The sequence below is a fragment of the Cyanistes caeruleus genome, chromosome 1, assembly GCF_971803275.1.
Source record: "Cyanistes caeruleus chromosome 1, bCyaCae1.hap1.1, whole genome shotgun sequence".
Classification (NCBI taxonomy): Eukaryota; Metazoa; Chordata; class Aves; order Passeriformes; family Paridae; genus Cyanistes; species Cyanistes caeruleus.
The window spans coordinates 72,043,291-72,058,947 of record NC_141701.1 but is presented as its reverse complement, the minus strand read 5'-3'; the positions used below and the strand labels follow the sequence as shown (position 1 = coordinate 72,058,947).

Sequence of the window (15,657 nt, the reverse complement as noted above, 5' to 3'; positions counted from 1 at the left end):
GTCCTGAGGAAAATGTATGACCTTATCTGACATTATGGTATTAGATTTCTTGTGAATGGGGACTGGGGAGTGGAATCTTCTAAGGGAAAGCTCTAAGGTAGTTTAGCTCTGAAACAGAAAAATATTCCAAAGAATCTTTTAAGTGTGGAATTTGGTCTGCAGCAAGTGTGCCCCTGAATTTTCTTCTTTCCAAAGAATTAAAAAAATTATTATAAGGACCAGCCTATTCACAGTTTTACAGTAGTTAATACAGTGTTCATAAAGGGGCTTTTAGAATTTTCTAATAACTACACAATAAAAAATTAACATTATGTCATTAACAGCATAGAAAGTGACAAGATCAGATGCATTCTGGAAATACTGTTCTATATATCCCTTGAACAACATTACAGCCTTTTACAAGAGGGACAAGGGGACAAGGTGCACAGATGAGGGAAGAAGAGTGGACATTACTTATCCCAACTTGAGCATGGGTTTTAACACTGATTCCCATAACTTCTTGCTAGACAAGTCAACAAAGTATGAGCTTGATAAGTGGACAGTGTTGAATAAGTGGAATGTGTTGAAAACCGGCTGAGCAACTAGGCCCAGAGGAAAATGATGAACCATTAAGAGGCCAGCTGCAGAAAAGTCGCAAGGTTCAATCCTTCTTAACACTATCATTAATGACTTGGACAAGTTTGCCTTGACTCTGAAGACTGACTGATTAACCAAAGGGTTGTGTCACACTTTGACAAAGCAGAGAGAAACCCCATGGAGTTCAACTGGGGAAAATACAGTCTAGAATCTGCACAGGACAACCCCATGCAATCATACTTTGAGGGCAACCACCTAGAAAGCAGCTCTGCAGAGACAGATCTTGGGGTTCTGGAGGACAGGAAGCTGAATGTGAGCCTGAAATGTGCCCTTGTGGAAAAGAAGGTGTTTGGGTTACATTAGGAAGAGTTTTTCCAGAAGGTCAAGGAAAGATTCTTCCCCTCCAGTCAACACTAGTAGGGAGCCCATCTGGGGCTCTGGAACCAATTCCCGAGTTCTTCAGCTGAGAAGTCCTGTTTATTAACTGAGGTAGTAGAGGGTATGGGGAGCAATACACAATTAATCAAAAGATTACATTGTAGAATTTGTTCAAGTAAAAATTCTTCAGAAAGTAAGTGTAATACAGAACCAAGTCCTAACCTTATCACAGTTTACGTCAAATTCAACAGAAGAAGGCAGAAATAGAAAAGAATCTTTCAGAGCAAGTGATACAAAACTGAAAACTCCATCTTCTCTCATTGTGGTTTTCTTGCTTGCTGCTTCTGTTTGCAGTTTGGGCCATTTTCAGATTGCTCTATCTCCAACTCCAGGGACAGAAACCAGATTGTGCCACCTGACAAAATCCAGCATTAAGCTGCTTTTCTCAGCTTACTGCTCCCATGATAAATATATATATAGCCAAACCAGGATGCAAAGGCCAATGCCCTTGGCATGGCAGCAGCAAAGGTCTAGTTGCCAAAACAAAATCTTAGTCGCCCTTATTTAAAGCCCATCTACAGAGATAGTTGTAAAAATCTGTAAAGAGAATTATCAGTCTGCATCAATAAACTAATAAATAGTTTTCCCAAGACAGACAGAACATCTGTAAGTCAAATTCTGATCCAACCTTTATGACACATTCATTATCAGTAAAATTACAGAAAAATTAATACTGCTCTGCTGATTATTTACTTACTGCATATGCAAATATAACTGACAACCATTGCTCAATTAATTTACAAAATTCTGATATAAACCAAGATGATTTGATGATATATAAGTAAAGTTTTAAAAGTTTTTGATTGAATTAAAATAGCTTCATAAATCCACAAGTAATGAATGACATGTTAACATGAAAGTCACCTGCCCTGACTGACACTGGACAAAAAAATCTGCCCTTTCAAAAGCCTGTAATGAGACTTTGGCAGGCCTGATTCTGCTTGAAAACAGAAGCACTCTCAACCAAGTTCAATTAATTTGCCTTAAAAGTGAGTCTTTATTAAAGCACATAATTTAATAATAATTTCCTAGTCTAGCCTGTAGCTGAGTAATTCAGCCCTAAGACAGAAGTAGACACGACACCTGATACATTATATTATTTGACTGATTTGTCCTACACTTCCGACCTTACAAAGAAAATTGAATTATTGAAGCAGTCTAGGTTAATGACTTTAGGAAAAGATAATCTGAAGCCAAAATTCAGGTGTCCTGAATAATTTCTAAATGACAGCATAAAACACTGCTTGAAGTGCAGAGGTAAAAAGGATAAACAAAGATTGTTTCAGAGTTGTCACTTTCTAAAGATAGTCTGCTGTGGAGGCCAATGACTAAAATCTCCATCCCTCAGCCCTGGAGAGGAGGTAAAAAATAACACCTCCTGAGGATGGGGTGAGAGAAGGCCTCTCTCCCACACATCTTTGCAGTTATATGTTAATGAATTGTTAAGTCTGCTCCCTTACTGGTTTACCAAGTTTATGTCACCCTGTTCATTCCCCATTTACCCTATGTTACCTAGAATGTTCTCCCTTCCCTCAATCCCCATTGGCCCCAGTTTGCTGCAGTCCTCCACCCCTGTTCTCCTATTAGTTGTTCCTGTCCCTAACTCCACCTCTGCACCTTTTTTCCTGCTCCCATTGGACCCTGACACTCCAATCTGCCCCCTCCACCCAGTTTTCTTTGTCCCTGGACCCTCTTCAGTGAATTAACTTTTCCTGGAGCGCCAAACAAAGACCCGTCCCTTGCCTTTCATCTGCCTAGAGTTTTTGTTGTGCACTCTGGGCTGAAGACATGCTCGTCACTCTCAGGACATGTTGTTGTGTGACGCAACAGTCTGCAAGTTATTTGACAATATTATTGAAGCATAAAACTTATATATTCAGGCCTAAATACCTCTAAGTTATAAAAACTATAAACTTTCAAAACATAGTAAAATTGAAATAGTAAAATGTAATGGCAAACATTAATGCAATGCAAAGACAGCATATTTAAAAAACCCAAAGAGTATGCAGATGGAGGATATCATGTTAGCATGATAACTTTATTTCTTTTATATAGCTTTTCTGTGTTTAAGTATTTAACCCCAAAGTTCCACTGAGTTGTGCTTTGTCAAGCAAACTTGAATTTGTCATCAAAGTCAGTTCTAACTTCCAGAATTCATTATGTTCTTACTCAGCATACCAAAGCTTAGCTTCAGTATGACAGTATAAGCGTATACATCTCAAAATGTACTCCTCCTGACTACAGAACATTCCTGATTATCAGCACATGTTCGATTTGTAAAAAATTCTGAATGCACTATAGATTTCCTGTGGGTAACACAAGGAAAGATTTAATCAAACTTTTCACAACAGATCATTGCCCCTAGAAGAGTAATTCAAAGAAATTCACATCCTGCCTTCAAAAATAACTATTATTACAAGGTTTGAGATAGAGGAAGCAGCAAGAACTATGAATCTAGGTGCAGATTTCCAGGTGCCTGGGGAAACAAACAAACAAAAGACTCTTTAAGACTAAAATGACTGAAATTAGAGCTATTGTCTTTGTTAATTTTTTGGAAGTTAACCTGGTCTAACTCTGGCCATGTCAAAATCAAGTGTCTTGTCTAAGCCCACCATTGCTGTCTGCATTGTACACTATGGAAAGTTGGCAGTATCTATCTCCAGAGGGTGAACTGCACCCATTATATCCAACGCTTATCTTCAATGGATCCTTCATTCCTCAGGGTGCTGAAGCTCTCTCTGTACAGTGCTACAGAGTCTAGACTTTGGTAAGATAAATTCAACCTAGTAATAACAGGCAACCTCATACTTTCTGAAATATTTATCCGTGGGTTAAAAAATGATGTTTTCAATAAAAGTATTACTGTTTATGTATCAGATAATCTTACAGAGAGCCAGCATGTTTAATGTAGATATTTAATATGTTTCATAAACATATACTAAAGCCTAGGGTAATGTAATTTCTAGATTCTGGATGCTGGATTTTACAGACAGTGCATTAAAATGTACAACAATGTACACAATCTCTTTCAGTTTATTTGAAATAGCTGTCTCTTTCCTACCTGAGCACTATATGAAAACCCAGAGGCAGGGAACAAGATTTATTTTTCTTCCCTCTTAATCAAACTTCAAATCAGAAAAGCATGAATACAGTCTGCAAATGCTACTGCTTACTTGATTGAGATAGAAATCTTACCACACTCAGGAGGAGTCTAGTGGGTTTCTGGCAAGAAGTTCTATCTCTAAGCTCAGACTGCAAAGTTTGCTTTGCTACCATCTGACAGTGAAACTTTTTTCTGTTTAACATGGTGTGACTATAGTTGCACTGTGGGAGATTACAGGCAATGAGAAGATTTCTAACAAATGGCTCCTATCTGCAAGGAACAGAAAACTGATCTCTGCAGAACACATCTTTGGTAATGAGGTATGCCAAGCATTCTGTGCAAGAACTTACCTTTCTGTAAAAGCCAGAAAATTGCAACAATTCAACATGGAGATAATGAAAATAATGTTTCACAGTATCCAGGCTCCAGTCAGATGGAAGTAAGTTACAATGTTTTTCTTGCTATCTAGCCAGAAATGGTGAAGGTGTCTACCACAATTCATGATTTGCCACTCTCATGACTTCCCTCTGTTTCAAAAGATACAGCTCTCTACATGACTCCTATTCATGTATTTTCTTCTAGTGAAATCAAGGAGCAGTAGTGGTGGTGTGTTGGCCCACATCTAAACCTGGGAGCAGGGAAATGCTCCTGAATCTTGCAGTTTAGATGCAGTCAGCAAATTTCATATCATCAGCAAGTCAAAATGGTACCCCCTCACCTCTCCCTCAACAAATGATCCACTCCATACTGTTCTGACATCCATAATCGAAAATGACTATGCAAAAAGCCTCAAAATAAAATGTGCTATTTTCACCAGAAGTGTATCGTTTCATTCAGCCACTTGGAACACTGATTGATTATCCCCTTTCATTACAGAACAATTAAAGACTCACTGGCCAAAAAGAATCAAAGAATGACGGCAAATTAATGACAAAGCCATAGGGGCATTCACTAGGAAGAACAGACAGATGCATAATAGTTTCTGCCCTGTCAAGTACTCAATAAAAAGTGCTTAAATATTCAGTAGTTTTGGAATTAGTCAGCAAAAATCCTTCACCCAGATAAATATTTCTATTACTATGCAACAGGGTTGGGGCCATGCACATACATTGCTCCAGTGATGAATTATTTCTAAATTAATCATAGCAGCAGCTTCAGCAAGATGCAACAAAAAAATTACAATGTCAGGAAATTCAGGAGTATTCAATGTCAGTATTCAGGAGTATGTTCAGAAGCAAAAACCCCAAAAAAATCCCCGAAAAACCCAACAAAAACAAAACAAAAGAAGACAAAAAAAACATAATTTCAAGCTGACCAAGCAAAAAATACACCTGAACCACCATCCCTGCCCCCATCACTTGCACACTGAAAAAATGCTTTATTTAACAAATTGTAGGTTTTTTTATATTATTAGACTATTATAAATATTCTATTTATAGAATAGAATAGGTTATATTATATTATTATAGAATTAGATAATGATAATATAATAATATACAATTATATTAATGATGTTATTATATTATTGTTATATATTATTATTATTATTATTATTATTATTATTATTATTATTATTATTATTATTATTATTATTATTATTATTATTATTATTATTATTATTATTATTATATTCTGCAGGAGTCAACTAATGCATCCACCTCCAGGACAGGTCTTATATGATCATGACTTCAGAAGTGAGAGAGGTGTCTCCATGTCAAGTTTAAAATTCTTGCAGCAATGTGATCTCTAACAAACTGTCTCTTCTCTGGTTTGCCCTACTGACCTCCTCTCTTGTCATGCATTGGCTTTTGTATACTTCTTTCTTACATGCTGCCATTTCAGCTGTCAGACCAGATTATATTTAGATCTTCCTGTAGCTTTACTTCTACTTGTGATAACTTTCTTAGTCTGCACTACCTTAATAGAAAAATACTCTTTCTCATTTAATCTCATGAAATTTTAAAAATGTATCATCCATGTCTAAGTGCTGGAAGACAGCAAAAAGCAGCAGCACCACCTTGGAGTCTCATTAAGGACAAGTGATAGGTCATACACCAATTCTAGCACAGCAAAATCGTTGCTCACTACAAGTCTGAAATTTAGTTTGAATGAAAACAGACTAGAAGAAATACTTGTGTCAACAGTTGCTCAATGCCAAAATTTGCCTTGCTATGCAGACCTAAATGAAGCCCAAACATTTGACACTGTAGATTATCTGAAATGGGAATGACATAGAGCACAAAACTAAGTTTTATCTGGAGTACCATGGGTTTTGTTTTATGATTTCACATACTTCATGACTATATATTTCTTAAAAAAATTACTAACATCCTGCCCCCTCCAAAGAGACACAGATGCCAATTGAATCAATAAAGGTTTTGTACAAGATGAAGGGGATGGGGGGAGAATGGAGGTTTCTAACCTATTATCATAGAAGCCAACTCTGCAGCCTTCCCCACTATGAAAACCTTGACATGTAAACCAAGTACCAGCAAGAGCTTAAAACTGACTCTCACAATAGTTGGTCTGTCTGAAAAATACTAAGAATTATAAAGTCCAGGGACTCAGAAACTCCTTGTGGAGCCAAATGCCTTCAGTTATACTTTTTTTTTTTCAGCTAGCCTGGGTCTTGTGAAGATACAAGAGATTATGTAAGTGGAAAGCTTATATATGGCCTATAAATATTATAATATAATAATTAAAATCAGTATTTTTTAGATTATATGACTAAAATATAATACTTTAAAATACACACTGATATACAATTAAAACTAAATAATTAATGAAATGCATTAATAAAATTAGAATGACTTTCACAATTTATTCTATTTTTAATTTTTTTATACATAGACAGAACTAGGTATTACTGATGGGAAAAGAAGAAAATTCTGAAACAAATTAATTCCAATTTAAAGTCTTCTAAATTTGAAAATATTTTGAAAGAGTTTGGTATTCAATCTCAGAAATAAACAGAACTTTAAGCTATCAGCAAAAGCACAACATAAACTTTTATAATAGAAATTATCCAGTTCACAAACTCCTTATTTATTTAAACACCTGTATGCATCTTAAAGTTGTTAATTTCTAACTACTGAGGAAAAGTTCTTCTTAGAATATTCTATATTCTAGAAAAATATCTTGTAAATACATTAATTTTGCACAAATTCACCCCTAGTAAAAGCTTGGAGGAGTATAAGGGGTAATAGAATCTTACAAGAACAGGATTATTGTGAAGAGAATTAAGATAACCTGGCAAATCTCATAATTGGTGGTGAAAGACACTTGCTTAGTCTGAATGATGATGCTACCTCCAGAACTACAGGCTAGGTTCCCTACTGGGATCATTATGCCATCCTTTTAATTATCAGTTCTGTTACACATAACACCAGCAAGCAGAAACTTCCATGCTGTGCTGAAAATGGAACTGCAGACATGTCACTTGCAGGAGGCATCGTGAGCCTGTGTTGCTTTGCTCACCATCTGTCCAGCATCCACTGGTGCTGTGACTGGAGCAGTAGTGCATCTCAATGCGCTGCCGTCCCACCTCCAGCACGTTTGGGTCAGGCAGGCGTGCCTTGCAGGTGTATCGGAAGCGCTGCTCGTAGTGACCACCGTTGTCTGAAATGTTCACTGGGGTCCAGGGGGTCCAAGGAGTTGTCTTTTTTAACTCAGGGCATGTGTTGGTGTTACAAGGCTGATATTCCTGAAAGAAAAAGGTCATCATAAACATAATCATCAAATACGACCTTAGAAACACCCCAGAAATCCTCAAAGCAGACAAAAAGGAAACCTTTTAAATAAATCGTCTGAAATTTTTTCAACATTTTCAATAGCATTGATTATCAATGAACTTTTAATACAAGTCTCAAGCTGAAAGTGTTTTTTCAGCTTCTGTGCAAAGCACGGTACCACAATGATAAAAGCAATAATATACCAGTATGTCATGGGGTAGCTTTACCTTTAAGACAGCTTGGAGGGAGAGGAAGTTGAAGCTGCTGGTGGCTGATGAGAGTTTTTCCCTCCTGACCAATTATCGGTCATTTTCAAGAATTGACAGCAGATCTGACCATTAAAAAGTGAATTCAACTTGTAAACACCCCCTTAAGAAGTACAGACAGAATTCTCTTGTTCTCTTTGGTTTCCGGCGTTTGAAGAGGTAACAGGATTCTGTCTCGGCCTCCTCCCCCCCCCTCTCCAGGCCTACAAGGCCGCGGGGTAGAGGGGGGGGAGGAGGAAGAGAAGCAGCGCTGGTTAGCCGAGCTTAGTTTTCAGTTTTTGCTGCTAGACTGAAACTTAACACCATGAACTCTTGCAGTTTTCTTAAAGCTTTTAATTCTTTTACTACCTGGATAAACATACAGATTACTCCTCTTCTCAGAAAGACAGAGAGAGAGACAATCAACATAGAGGAGACCTCATAGAACCACCAAAAACAGTGAAGAAAAGAGTTAAGTTTAAATAAGAAAGAGAGAATAAGGAGATGCTTTACAGCTGAAATATCTTTCTGTTAAAGCTATGGAGATGGACAATAATAGTATAAAAAAACTCCTTTAATTCATGATAAGAGTATTAGGAGGAATGAGATATTCAAAGTGTAACTTTTGAGCAGGAGAGAGAGAGAGAGTGCTTGTGATACTGTGAGTTGCTGGAATTGAGTTGAGTGAAGATTTTGAAGCTTTGGGGGCAAAGAGAAAACTGTTTTCCAGGAAGGCTCACAGAAACAAATGAAGAAGACTTCTGCCTTTGAATAACTTATCCTTAAAAATAAGATTCCTAAGCTCTGTAACCCATACACACCTCGGAGATGTGAAATGAGAGAAGAAGATCTAATGACAGATTTCCGGGCAGCTGGCATTAAAGAAATAGAAAACTATGATGAAAAATAGTTTTTCTAGTGAGAAACTCCGTAAGCTAACAGAAAGAGACTTCTGTTTCTCTACAAAGACTGATGAAAGACTGTAGCAAGAATTAAGACTGTTTTTAACCACCAGAATCCTAAAGTTATTTGTCTCTATGTTGTCATGTGTAAAGAGAAATAGTTAAGATGTAGAAGATAAGGGGGTTTTCTGAAAGTTTATTCTGGTATTTTCATTCTTGTAGTTTGTTAATAAACTGTCTTTATTCCTCTTAAGTCTTAAGCCTGTTTTGCTCTTGTTTTAATCCATATCTCACAACAAGAAATAAGTAGTTTTTTTGAGTTACTAGTTTAAAACCACGACACAGTACAAATTAGATTTATCACATCCATAAAAACAGTAAATCAAACACTCCAAGTACCATAATCAAGCATATCCTTTATAAATTAATAGCCCCAAGTAAGGTGAAGCAAAATATGCTGAAGTTTTTTAATTAAGAAAAATTCTGATAAAGTGCAAGTACATGACACAAACTGGAAAATAATTCCTTAGTAACATCTAGTGGCATATGAATAAATAAAGCACTGTCCATTTTGCATATTGCTTACATACTTCAAAAGGGACAACAAATAAAATATGTTTTATATTACAGATTCTGGCTCCCTGAGGTGCATGTTACTCATAGCTCCAGAACTGCTAAACCTCTCCTTAGAAGGAAATTCCCTGTGAAATGATATGCACTGCTGGAGTCCATCAGGGCCTGGGAAGAAGGATCTCCTTAGGTTAGGATGAGCAAAAACTCACCCTCACTGTCCCCTGGGAAGTTGTATGTTAATATTACTAGAAAGTTTTATGGGTTTTTTTTGTTACTATTGGGTGAAATTTGTCACATTTTTTTGCATATTCCTAATCCCCATTTGCTATTGGACTCTTACCCTCAGACTCTGCCCTTAAACTACTTTATATAAGTTACTGTTTCCGCTCTGGATCTTGCCTTTTTAGTGCGTCCCTATAGGTTGTACAGTTTATGTGTTCGTTGTTTTTGCTGTTGAAGTACTTCTTTTTGAGTCACTAAATCACGGCTGTCCCTCATTTCACTGCCACTCTTATTTGGACCTCACACTGAGAGTCCCCGAGGTAACACTTGCCAGACCATCCAGGCCTGGCATGCTACAATGCACAAAAAGGAACAGATGACATTTAAGAAACCAATGCAGAATTGCCAGTATTCTCAGAAATGCAGACCTGTCAGTATTCTCAAGCCCCATGATCTATGTCTTCTGATGAGTATCATCATGGTCTGTAGGTCCTGCCTATTGTCGTGGTTTTAAAGTAGTAACTAAAAAAATTCCTAGAAAACTTACTTATTTCTTGCTGTGAGATATGGATTAGAACAAGAGCAAAACAGGCTTAGAATTTAAAAGGAATAAAGAAAGTTTATTAACAAAACTACAAGAATAAGAACACCAGAATAAACTTCCAGAAAACTCCTTTATCCTCCACTACCCAACCATTTCCTTGTTCACATGACAACATAGAGACAAAAGACTTTGGAACTTTGGTGTTTAAACAGTCCCCAATTCCTGCTAGAATCTTTTCATCAGTCTCTGTAGGGAAACAGAAGTCTTCTCTGCTAATCTATGGAGTTTCTCACAAGAAAACTATTTCTGTTATAGCTTTCTATTTTTCTGATGCCAGCTGCCCAGAAATCTGTCATCAGATTTTCTCCTCCCATTTCACATCACTCTGAGGTGTGTTATGGGCCATGAGTCTAGGGATGTCATTTTTAAGGATGAGTTATTCAAAGGCAAAAGTTCTTTTCATCTGTCTCTGTGAGCTTCCCTGGAAAACAGAAGTTTTCTCTTTGCCTCAAACGGCCCCAAATTTTTCAACTATTACTTGTCCCCTTCTGTTCCAGCACCTCACTATATCATAATTACTCCACCTTTTGCTCAAAATCCAAACTTTAAACACTCCATTCCTTCCCATATACTATATCTTGAATTAAAGGAGTTTTTTCAGAACATTATTGTCCATCTCCATAGCTTTAACAGAAAAATATTTCAGCTTAATTAAAGCATCTCCTTATTATCTACCTTTTCTGAAGCTTAATTTTTTTCTTTACTGTCTCTGATAGTTTATAAAGTCTCTTTACATGTTGATTTTTCTTTTTCTTTCTCTGGAAAAAAGGGATTAATCTGCAAGTCTCATCTGGGTAATGGAAGTGTTGAAATCTTGCCCGGGCTTTGTAGATGGTTCTGTGATCTCTGCTGGAGCAGCAGCTGGAGTTGTCTGCGATGGAAGATTCTTCATGGCTGCTCTAGAGAGTGTGGTCACTGTCTCAGCCCGCCGCAGGTCAAGAGCTTTTTTTTTTTTTTTCCTTTCTTTACTCGGCAGTCTCTGGTGCATTCAGTCAAAAGCTGCAGCCAAGCCAGGGACTGGCCTGGGCCGGCCAGAGCCCGGGGCAAGCCCCGCAGGCCCCATCTCCCGGCCGGGAGCCGCGGCAGGCTCAGTCCAGCCCCTGCCCGGGCCGCAAGGCCTGGGCAGGAAAACGGGAGGCAGCTAAATCTCAGTTACCTTTCACAGGCGGGAAACAAAGAGACAAAGAAATTCCCAGGCTTAAGTCTTAAGGCGGTGTCCACAGGTTGATCTCACTTTTCAACGGCTAAAACTGCTGTCAGTTCTTAGAAATGGCCAGCTGTTGGCTAGGAGAAAAACTCTCATCAGCCTCCAGCACTTTTAACTTCCTTAGGTGTTTCTCTTTGTTTTCTTAAATGCCAGTCTATCACACTATTCATTTTCCAGAATAAGATATACTTCATCTGATGCAAATTCTTTGTAAAATATATAGATTAAGTTAAACAACCATTGAATATCAAAATAAATTCACACTGACAAATGAATAAAGATGGAAAGAAATAGGCATCAGTGGGAAAACTTCTAAATTTTCTCTCTAGCTCTTGCCTGTTAGAGAGTGAGAAACTGAGCTCTTTCTGAAAAGGAGCCTATTAAAGTTTGTCAATACACTAATGGAATAATAGAAATAATGGTTTTATCATATAGTGCAACCTCCTTCTTCCATAACCTCTATAACTGGTACCAACATGGTACCAGTTGATACCATGTTCCAATAAGCAATAGGTTACCTGCACCTCTCTTTCCCATGGTGATAATGTCCTTTTTTTCTTATACTTTCCTCAGTTCACTACCTCTTCTCAGAGACAGTTTAACTCATGAACATACCCAGTTAGGTTTAGAGCAATAACTTTCAACCCATATTTTAATTTAAAATCTGTGTACAATTTCAAATCTGAAAGTTTATTATCTGAAAGCCTCTCTAATTTTTCTATCTGTTAGAGTTGGAAAAGAAATACCCAGGAGTCCCTGTCCCACTAATACAGTGATACACCAGAGAACGCACCACTATGTTGAGGATTCTCAATTTCTCAGGCCACACAGACTTGTGACAATTTTGTGTCACAAAAACTTTCACAGTTTTGTGTTACTTCAGAAATAAAGAGCTCTTAGCCCAAAGGCTTCAGCTGGACTACTCTTGTTCCCTCCTGAGGGCTGTGCAAAGTCCTTTCCTACCTTAAAACCTGTCCGATCACTTCTATGGCAATCACAAGTCATACTCAGGCACCATTTAGGAAAGATGATCTACCTTTCTGGGATCCAAGTGTCAGCCTGCTCTGGTTTCTGTCTCAGAAGACAGCAAAGAACAAGCAAACTATCTGGTATTAGGTACGACAGGGGGAGTAATTACTCCGTGCCTCCTCAGGACTCAACTTTTTAAATCAGGTATGTTTTAGACTTAGGACAGAACATGTATGACTGTTCTCCTTGCAGCATATGAACTATAAAAAAATAAATCATTAAATCTGCCTTTCTCTCTCCTTTTCTTTTTTCTGTTTTTTTAAGATGACTAGCACTGATGAGTATATCACCTTCCTGGATCAGCTGTTGTGCTATTTAGAAATCCGCAAAGCTAACAAATTGCAAGTTAATATGAGGCCGAATTTTCCCCTTAATTTAATTTTTCAGTCACTGAATTTTGCTGTGCCTTTATCAATGATGCTGAGAGTGTTTCCCAAACCTACAAAAAAAAATTCATGTCCAAGTATGCATACATAATGATAAACTAAGCTCAACTTATTAAATCTAAGCAGGATTTAAAACCTGATCTCCAGGTCCTGTGCACCCCAATGTCTTCAATTTGTCCTATTTCCTGATTTTCCTTAAGACTGGATACCAAAATATGACTTGGCATTCTAGAAGAAGTAATACCAATACAGCATGCATGCAAATCACCACATATGTCTGACAGTCTGACTTTAATATTGAACATTATTGCATTAGTGCTTTTTCCTTCCACAATATTAACAAAAAGTCTAAGTAGACACAGTTATCTTTGATAGCCTGTCCTTTTCTAAATCACAGCTTAACAACTACCTCTAGTTTGTTAGCCCACACAGGAGGCTGTTAGTATCTGGCAATATTAAAATATGTTTTATTAGCTTCTGCAATTATCTAATATATTAATTACTACCTTACCAATCTCTGTCCTGTTCAAGCTTTACTGAAAATGTCTTATAAAACTGTCTAGACTGTTGATAAAAATGTTAAGTGCTATTGACCCGAGAACTGGTTTCAGGCAGACTCTATTAGACACATCCCAGCAATTGACACCACATTTTTCAATTTGTCAGTGAACCAGCTTTTAATCCATTTAACATTTGTAACATATTTCAGATTTTTGAATCAAATTATTTTCTGTTGCAAAGATAAATGTCTTGGAAAAAGAGATGTGCTGTATTACTTTCAAACATCTTGAAACCCAAACTCTTTTCTATTAGTAAGTAACCTGGAAAAAAAATCAACCAGTACAGTAGCTACTACAATGTTTATTTCAATATAGTCATGATAGTCTAAAAGCTTCAGTTCTTCATTTACTATTGATTTTTGTACTGATATTTTTCAGTCAAAACCAAAAGCTACTAGAAATATGAGAGCTTTCTTTATAAGACATAGCATAGAAAGCTGAGCGTCATGTAAAGCAGAATATGTAATTCTGGAAGAATTACGGAGGTATGCAATGAAGCCTTTGCCAAATAAATATAGGTAGTAGAGGAAGAAGTTAATTTAGTGGCAATATATTGAATGTTGCTTTCCTAATACACTTCTGAGATGAACACATCAGTTTCCTTGCTTCTAGAAAGACAGACTGGCAGTGTTCAGTGTGCTTCAGGATGTGTAGTCCCTTCTTGCACCCTGACAGAAAGCATTCTCCTATACTGTTACCAGTATAGAAAGAAAAATGTTCCTGAAGAGTGTCTGTGAAGACCGTTTGTAAGTTTTTCCTTTCTTCTTGCTTGCTGCATAATTTTATATGACAGTTGACTGCTATCATGCTTGTCTATTCAACACTGGATAATAACCATGAATGGCGCAGAAAGTTAAGGAAACAAAAGGGCATATAGTTTAACCAGAGAATATTTACAGCAGTAAATAGTCTCTCCAAGAGAAAATTCAGAGGACTGTCGCCAGAATGGATGACTCCTTGGAGTTTTGGTGCTAAAAATTACCTGGCAGAGCCCACTGGCTGCTCTCACAAACAGTGAGTGCTGCACTGCTTTACTGACTACCACATCTGCCGTGGAGGAATCAAAAACCACACAGTGCTTGTTGAGAACACTGATGTGATCTGATGCTGAAAACTCTGGTAAAAGCAGAACAATGAATTTACCCTGAATTACCTCAGATGTGGAAGTGAGGAAAGGGGGAGAGAAAAGGCATACTCCAGATTACACATGGATATAATAAATGATGCTAGCATGAGGACATAATCTATCAGGAAAGAATAGAGAGGTAAGAGAGGGGGAGTATGGAAACTGGTACCTTAGCTTGGTTTATCTTCCTCTTATCACCTTGTCCAATGCTTGAATGATTTACCCAAGAGGGATTTCAAGAATATGGGCCTCTCCAAAGCAATTCTACAAGCTAGAATCATGGGCACATTAATCAAGTAAACACATGTAAGTCTCAGATGAATAAAAGTTTCAGATGGAACACTGAGGTCTCATCTCAGTTGTAAGACAGAGCTAGAAAAGCAGTGAAGCACTCTGCTTCAATAGTGCTGCTGAGAGGAACGGAGACAGCAGCTGCTAAACTCCACCTCTGACATTCCACAGACTGAAGGGAGAGATGGAGTCAAGCTAGCATTTTATATTCCCAAGTATTTTTGCATAATGGAAAAAGGATATTAACATCATGTTTTTTACTAAGTATTATTTAGAATTATTTGGTTATATTATTTTAGAAAAGGACAAGTAAAATGTAATTTCAAACTAGAGGGGACTATTTTAAATAGCGCTGAACAAAGCAACAAAACTCACTGTTTTCTCCTGGAGGACACGGAACTGACAAATGTTTTTTGCCTCTGCATTGCTACTTTAGTCAAATTCCTAAAAATTTTGAGAATCTCTGAGATTTTTACAACTAGTTTAAATTTGATGTTAATTAACCAAAAACATGATACTCTGATATCTCCTTAAAAAACTAGACCAAAATATTACCTACATTTGAAGTACCTTTTTTTTCATTAAAACCAGAATTCAGACAGAGTTCTGTTCCCATTTATATGTTTATATTATGGAGAGATTTCTCCTGACAAGCTCTTATTTA

At 37.2% G+C, this 15,657-nt stretch overlaps 1 protein-coding gene across 11 annotated transcripts in view; it reads right to left on the bottom strand.

The window, feature by feature from the left end:
* Positions 1-15,657, bottom strand: part of LOC147655594 (semaphorin-5A-like) — a 61,913-nt gene that overhangs the window by 23,219 nt on the left and 23,037 nt on the right. For 5 of the 11 annotated variants that reach the window (XR_015273930.1, XM_086841973.1, XM_086842266.1 and 2 more), the window contains exon 3: positions 7,595-7,820. Coding sequence is in view for 3 of the 11 variants with exons in the window: in XM_086841973.1 (XP_086698099.1) it covers positions 7,595-7,597 (3 nt within the window). In the remaining 8 variants the exon portion in view is untranslated. Of the gene's footprint in view, positions 1-7,594; positions 7,821-8,075; positions 8,320-11,550; positions 11,653-15,657 lie in introns of those variants that run through there. The other 6 variants (XM_086842031.1, XM_086842198.1, XM_086842552.1 and 3 more) reach the window with 4 other exon arrangements.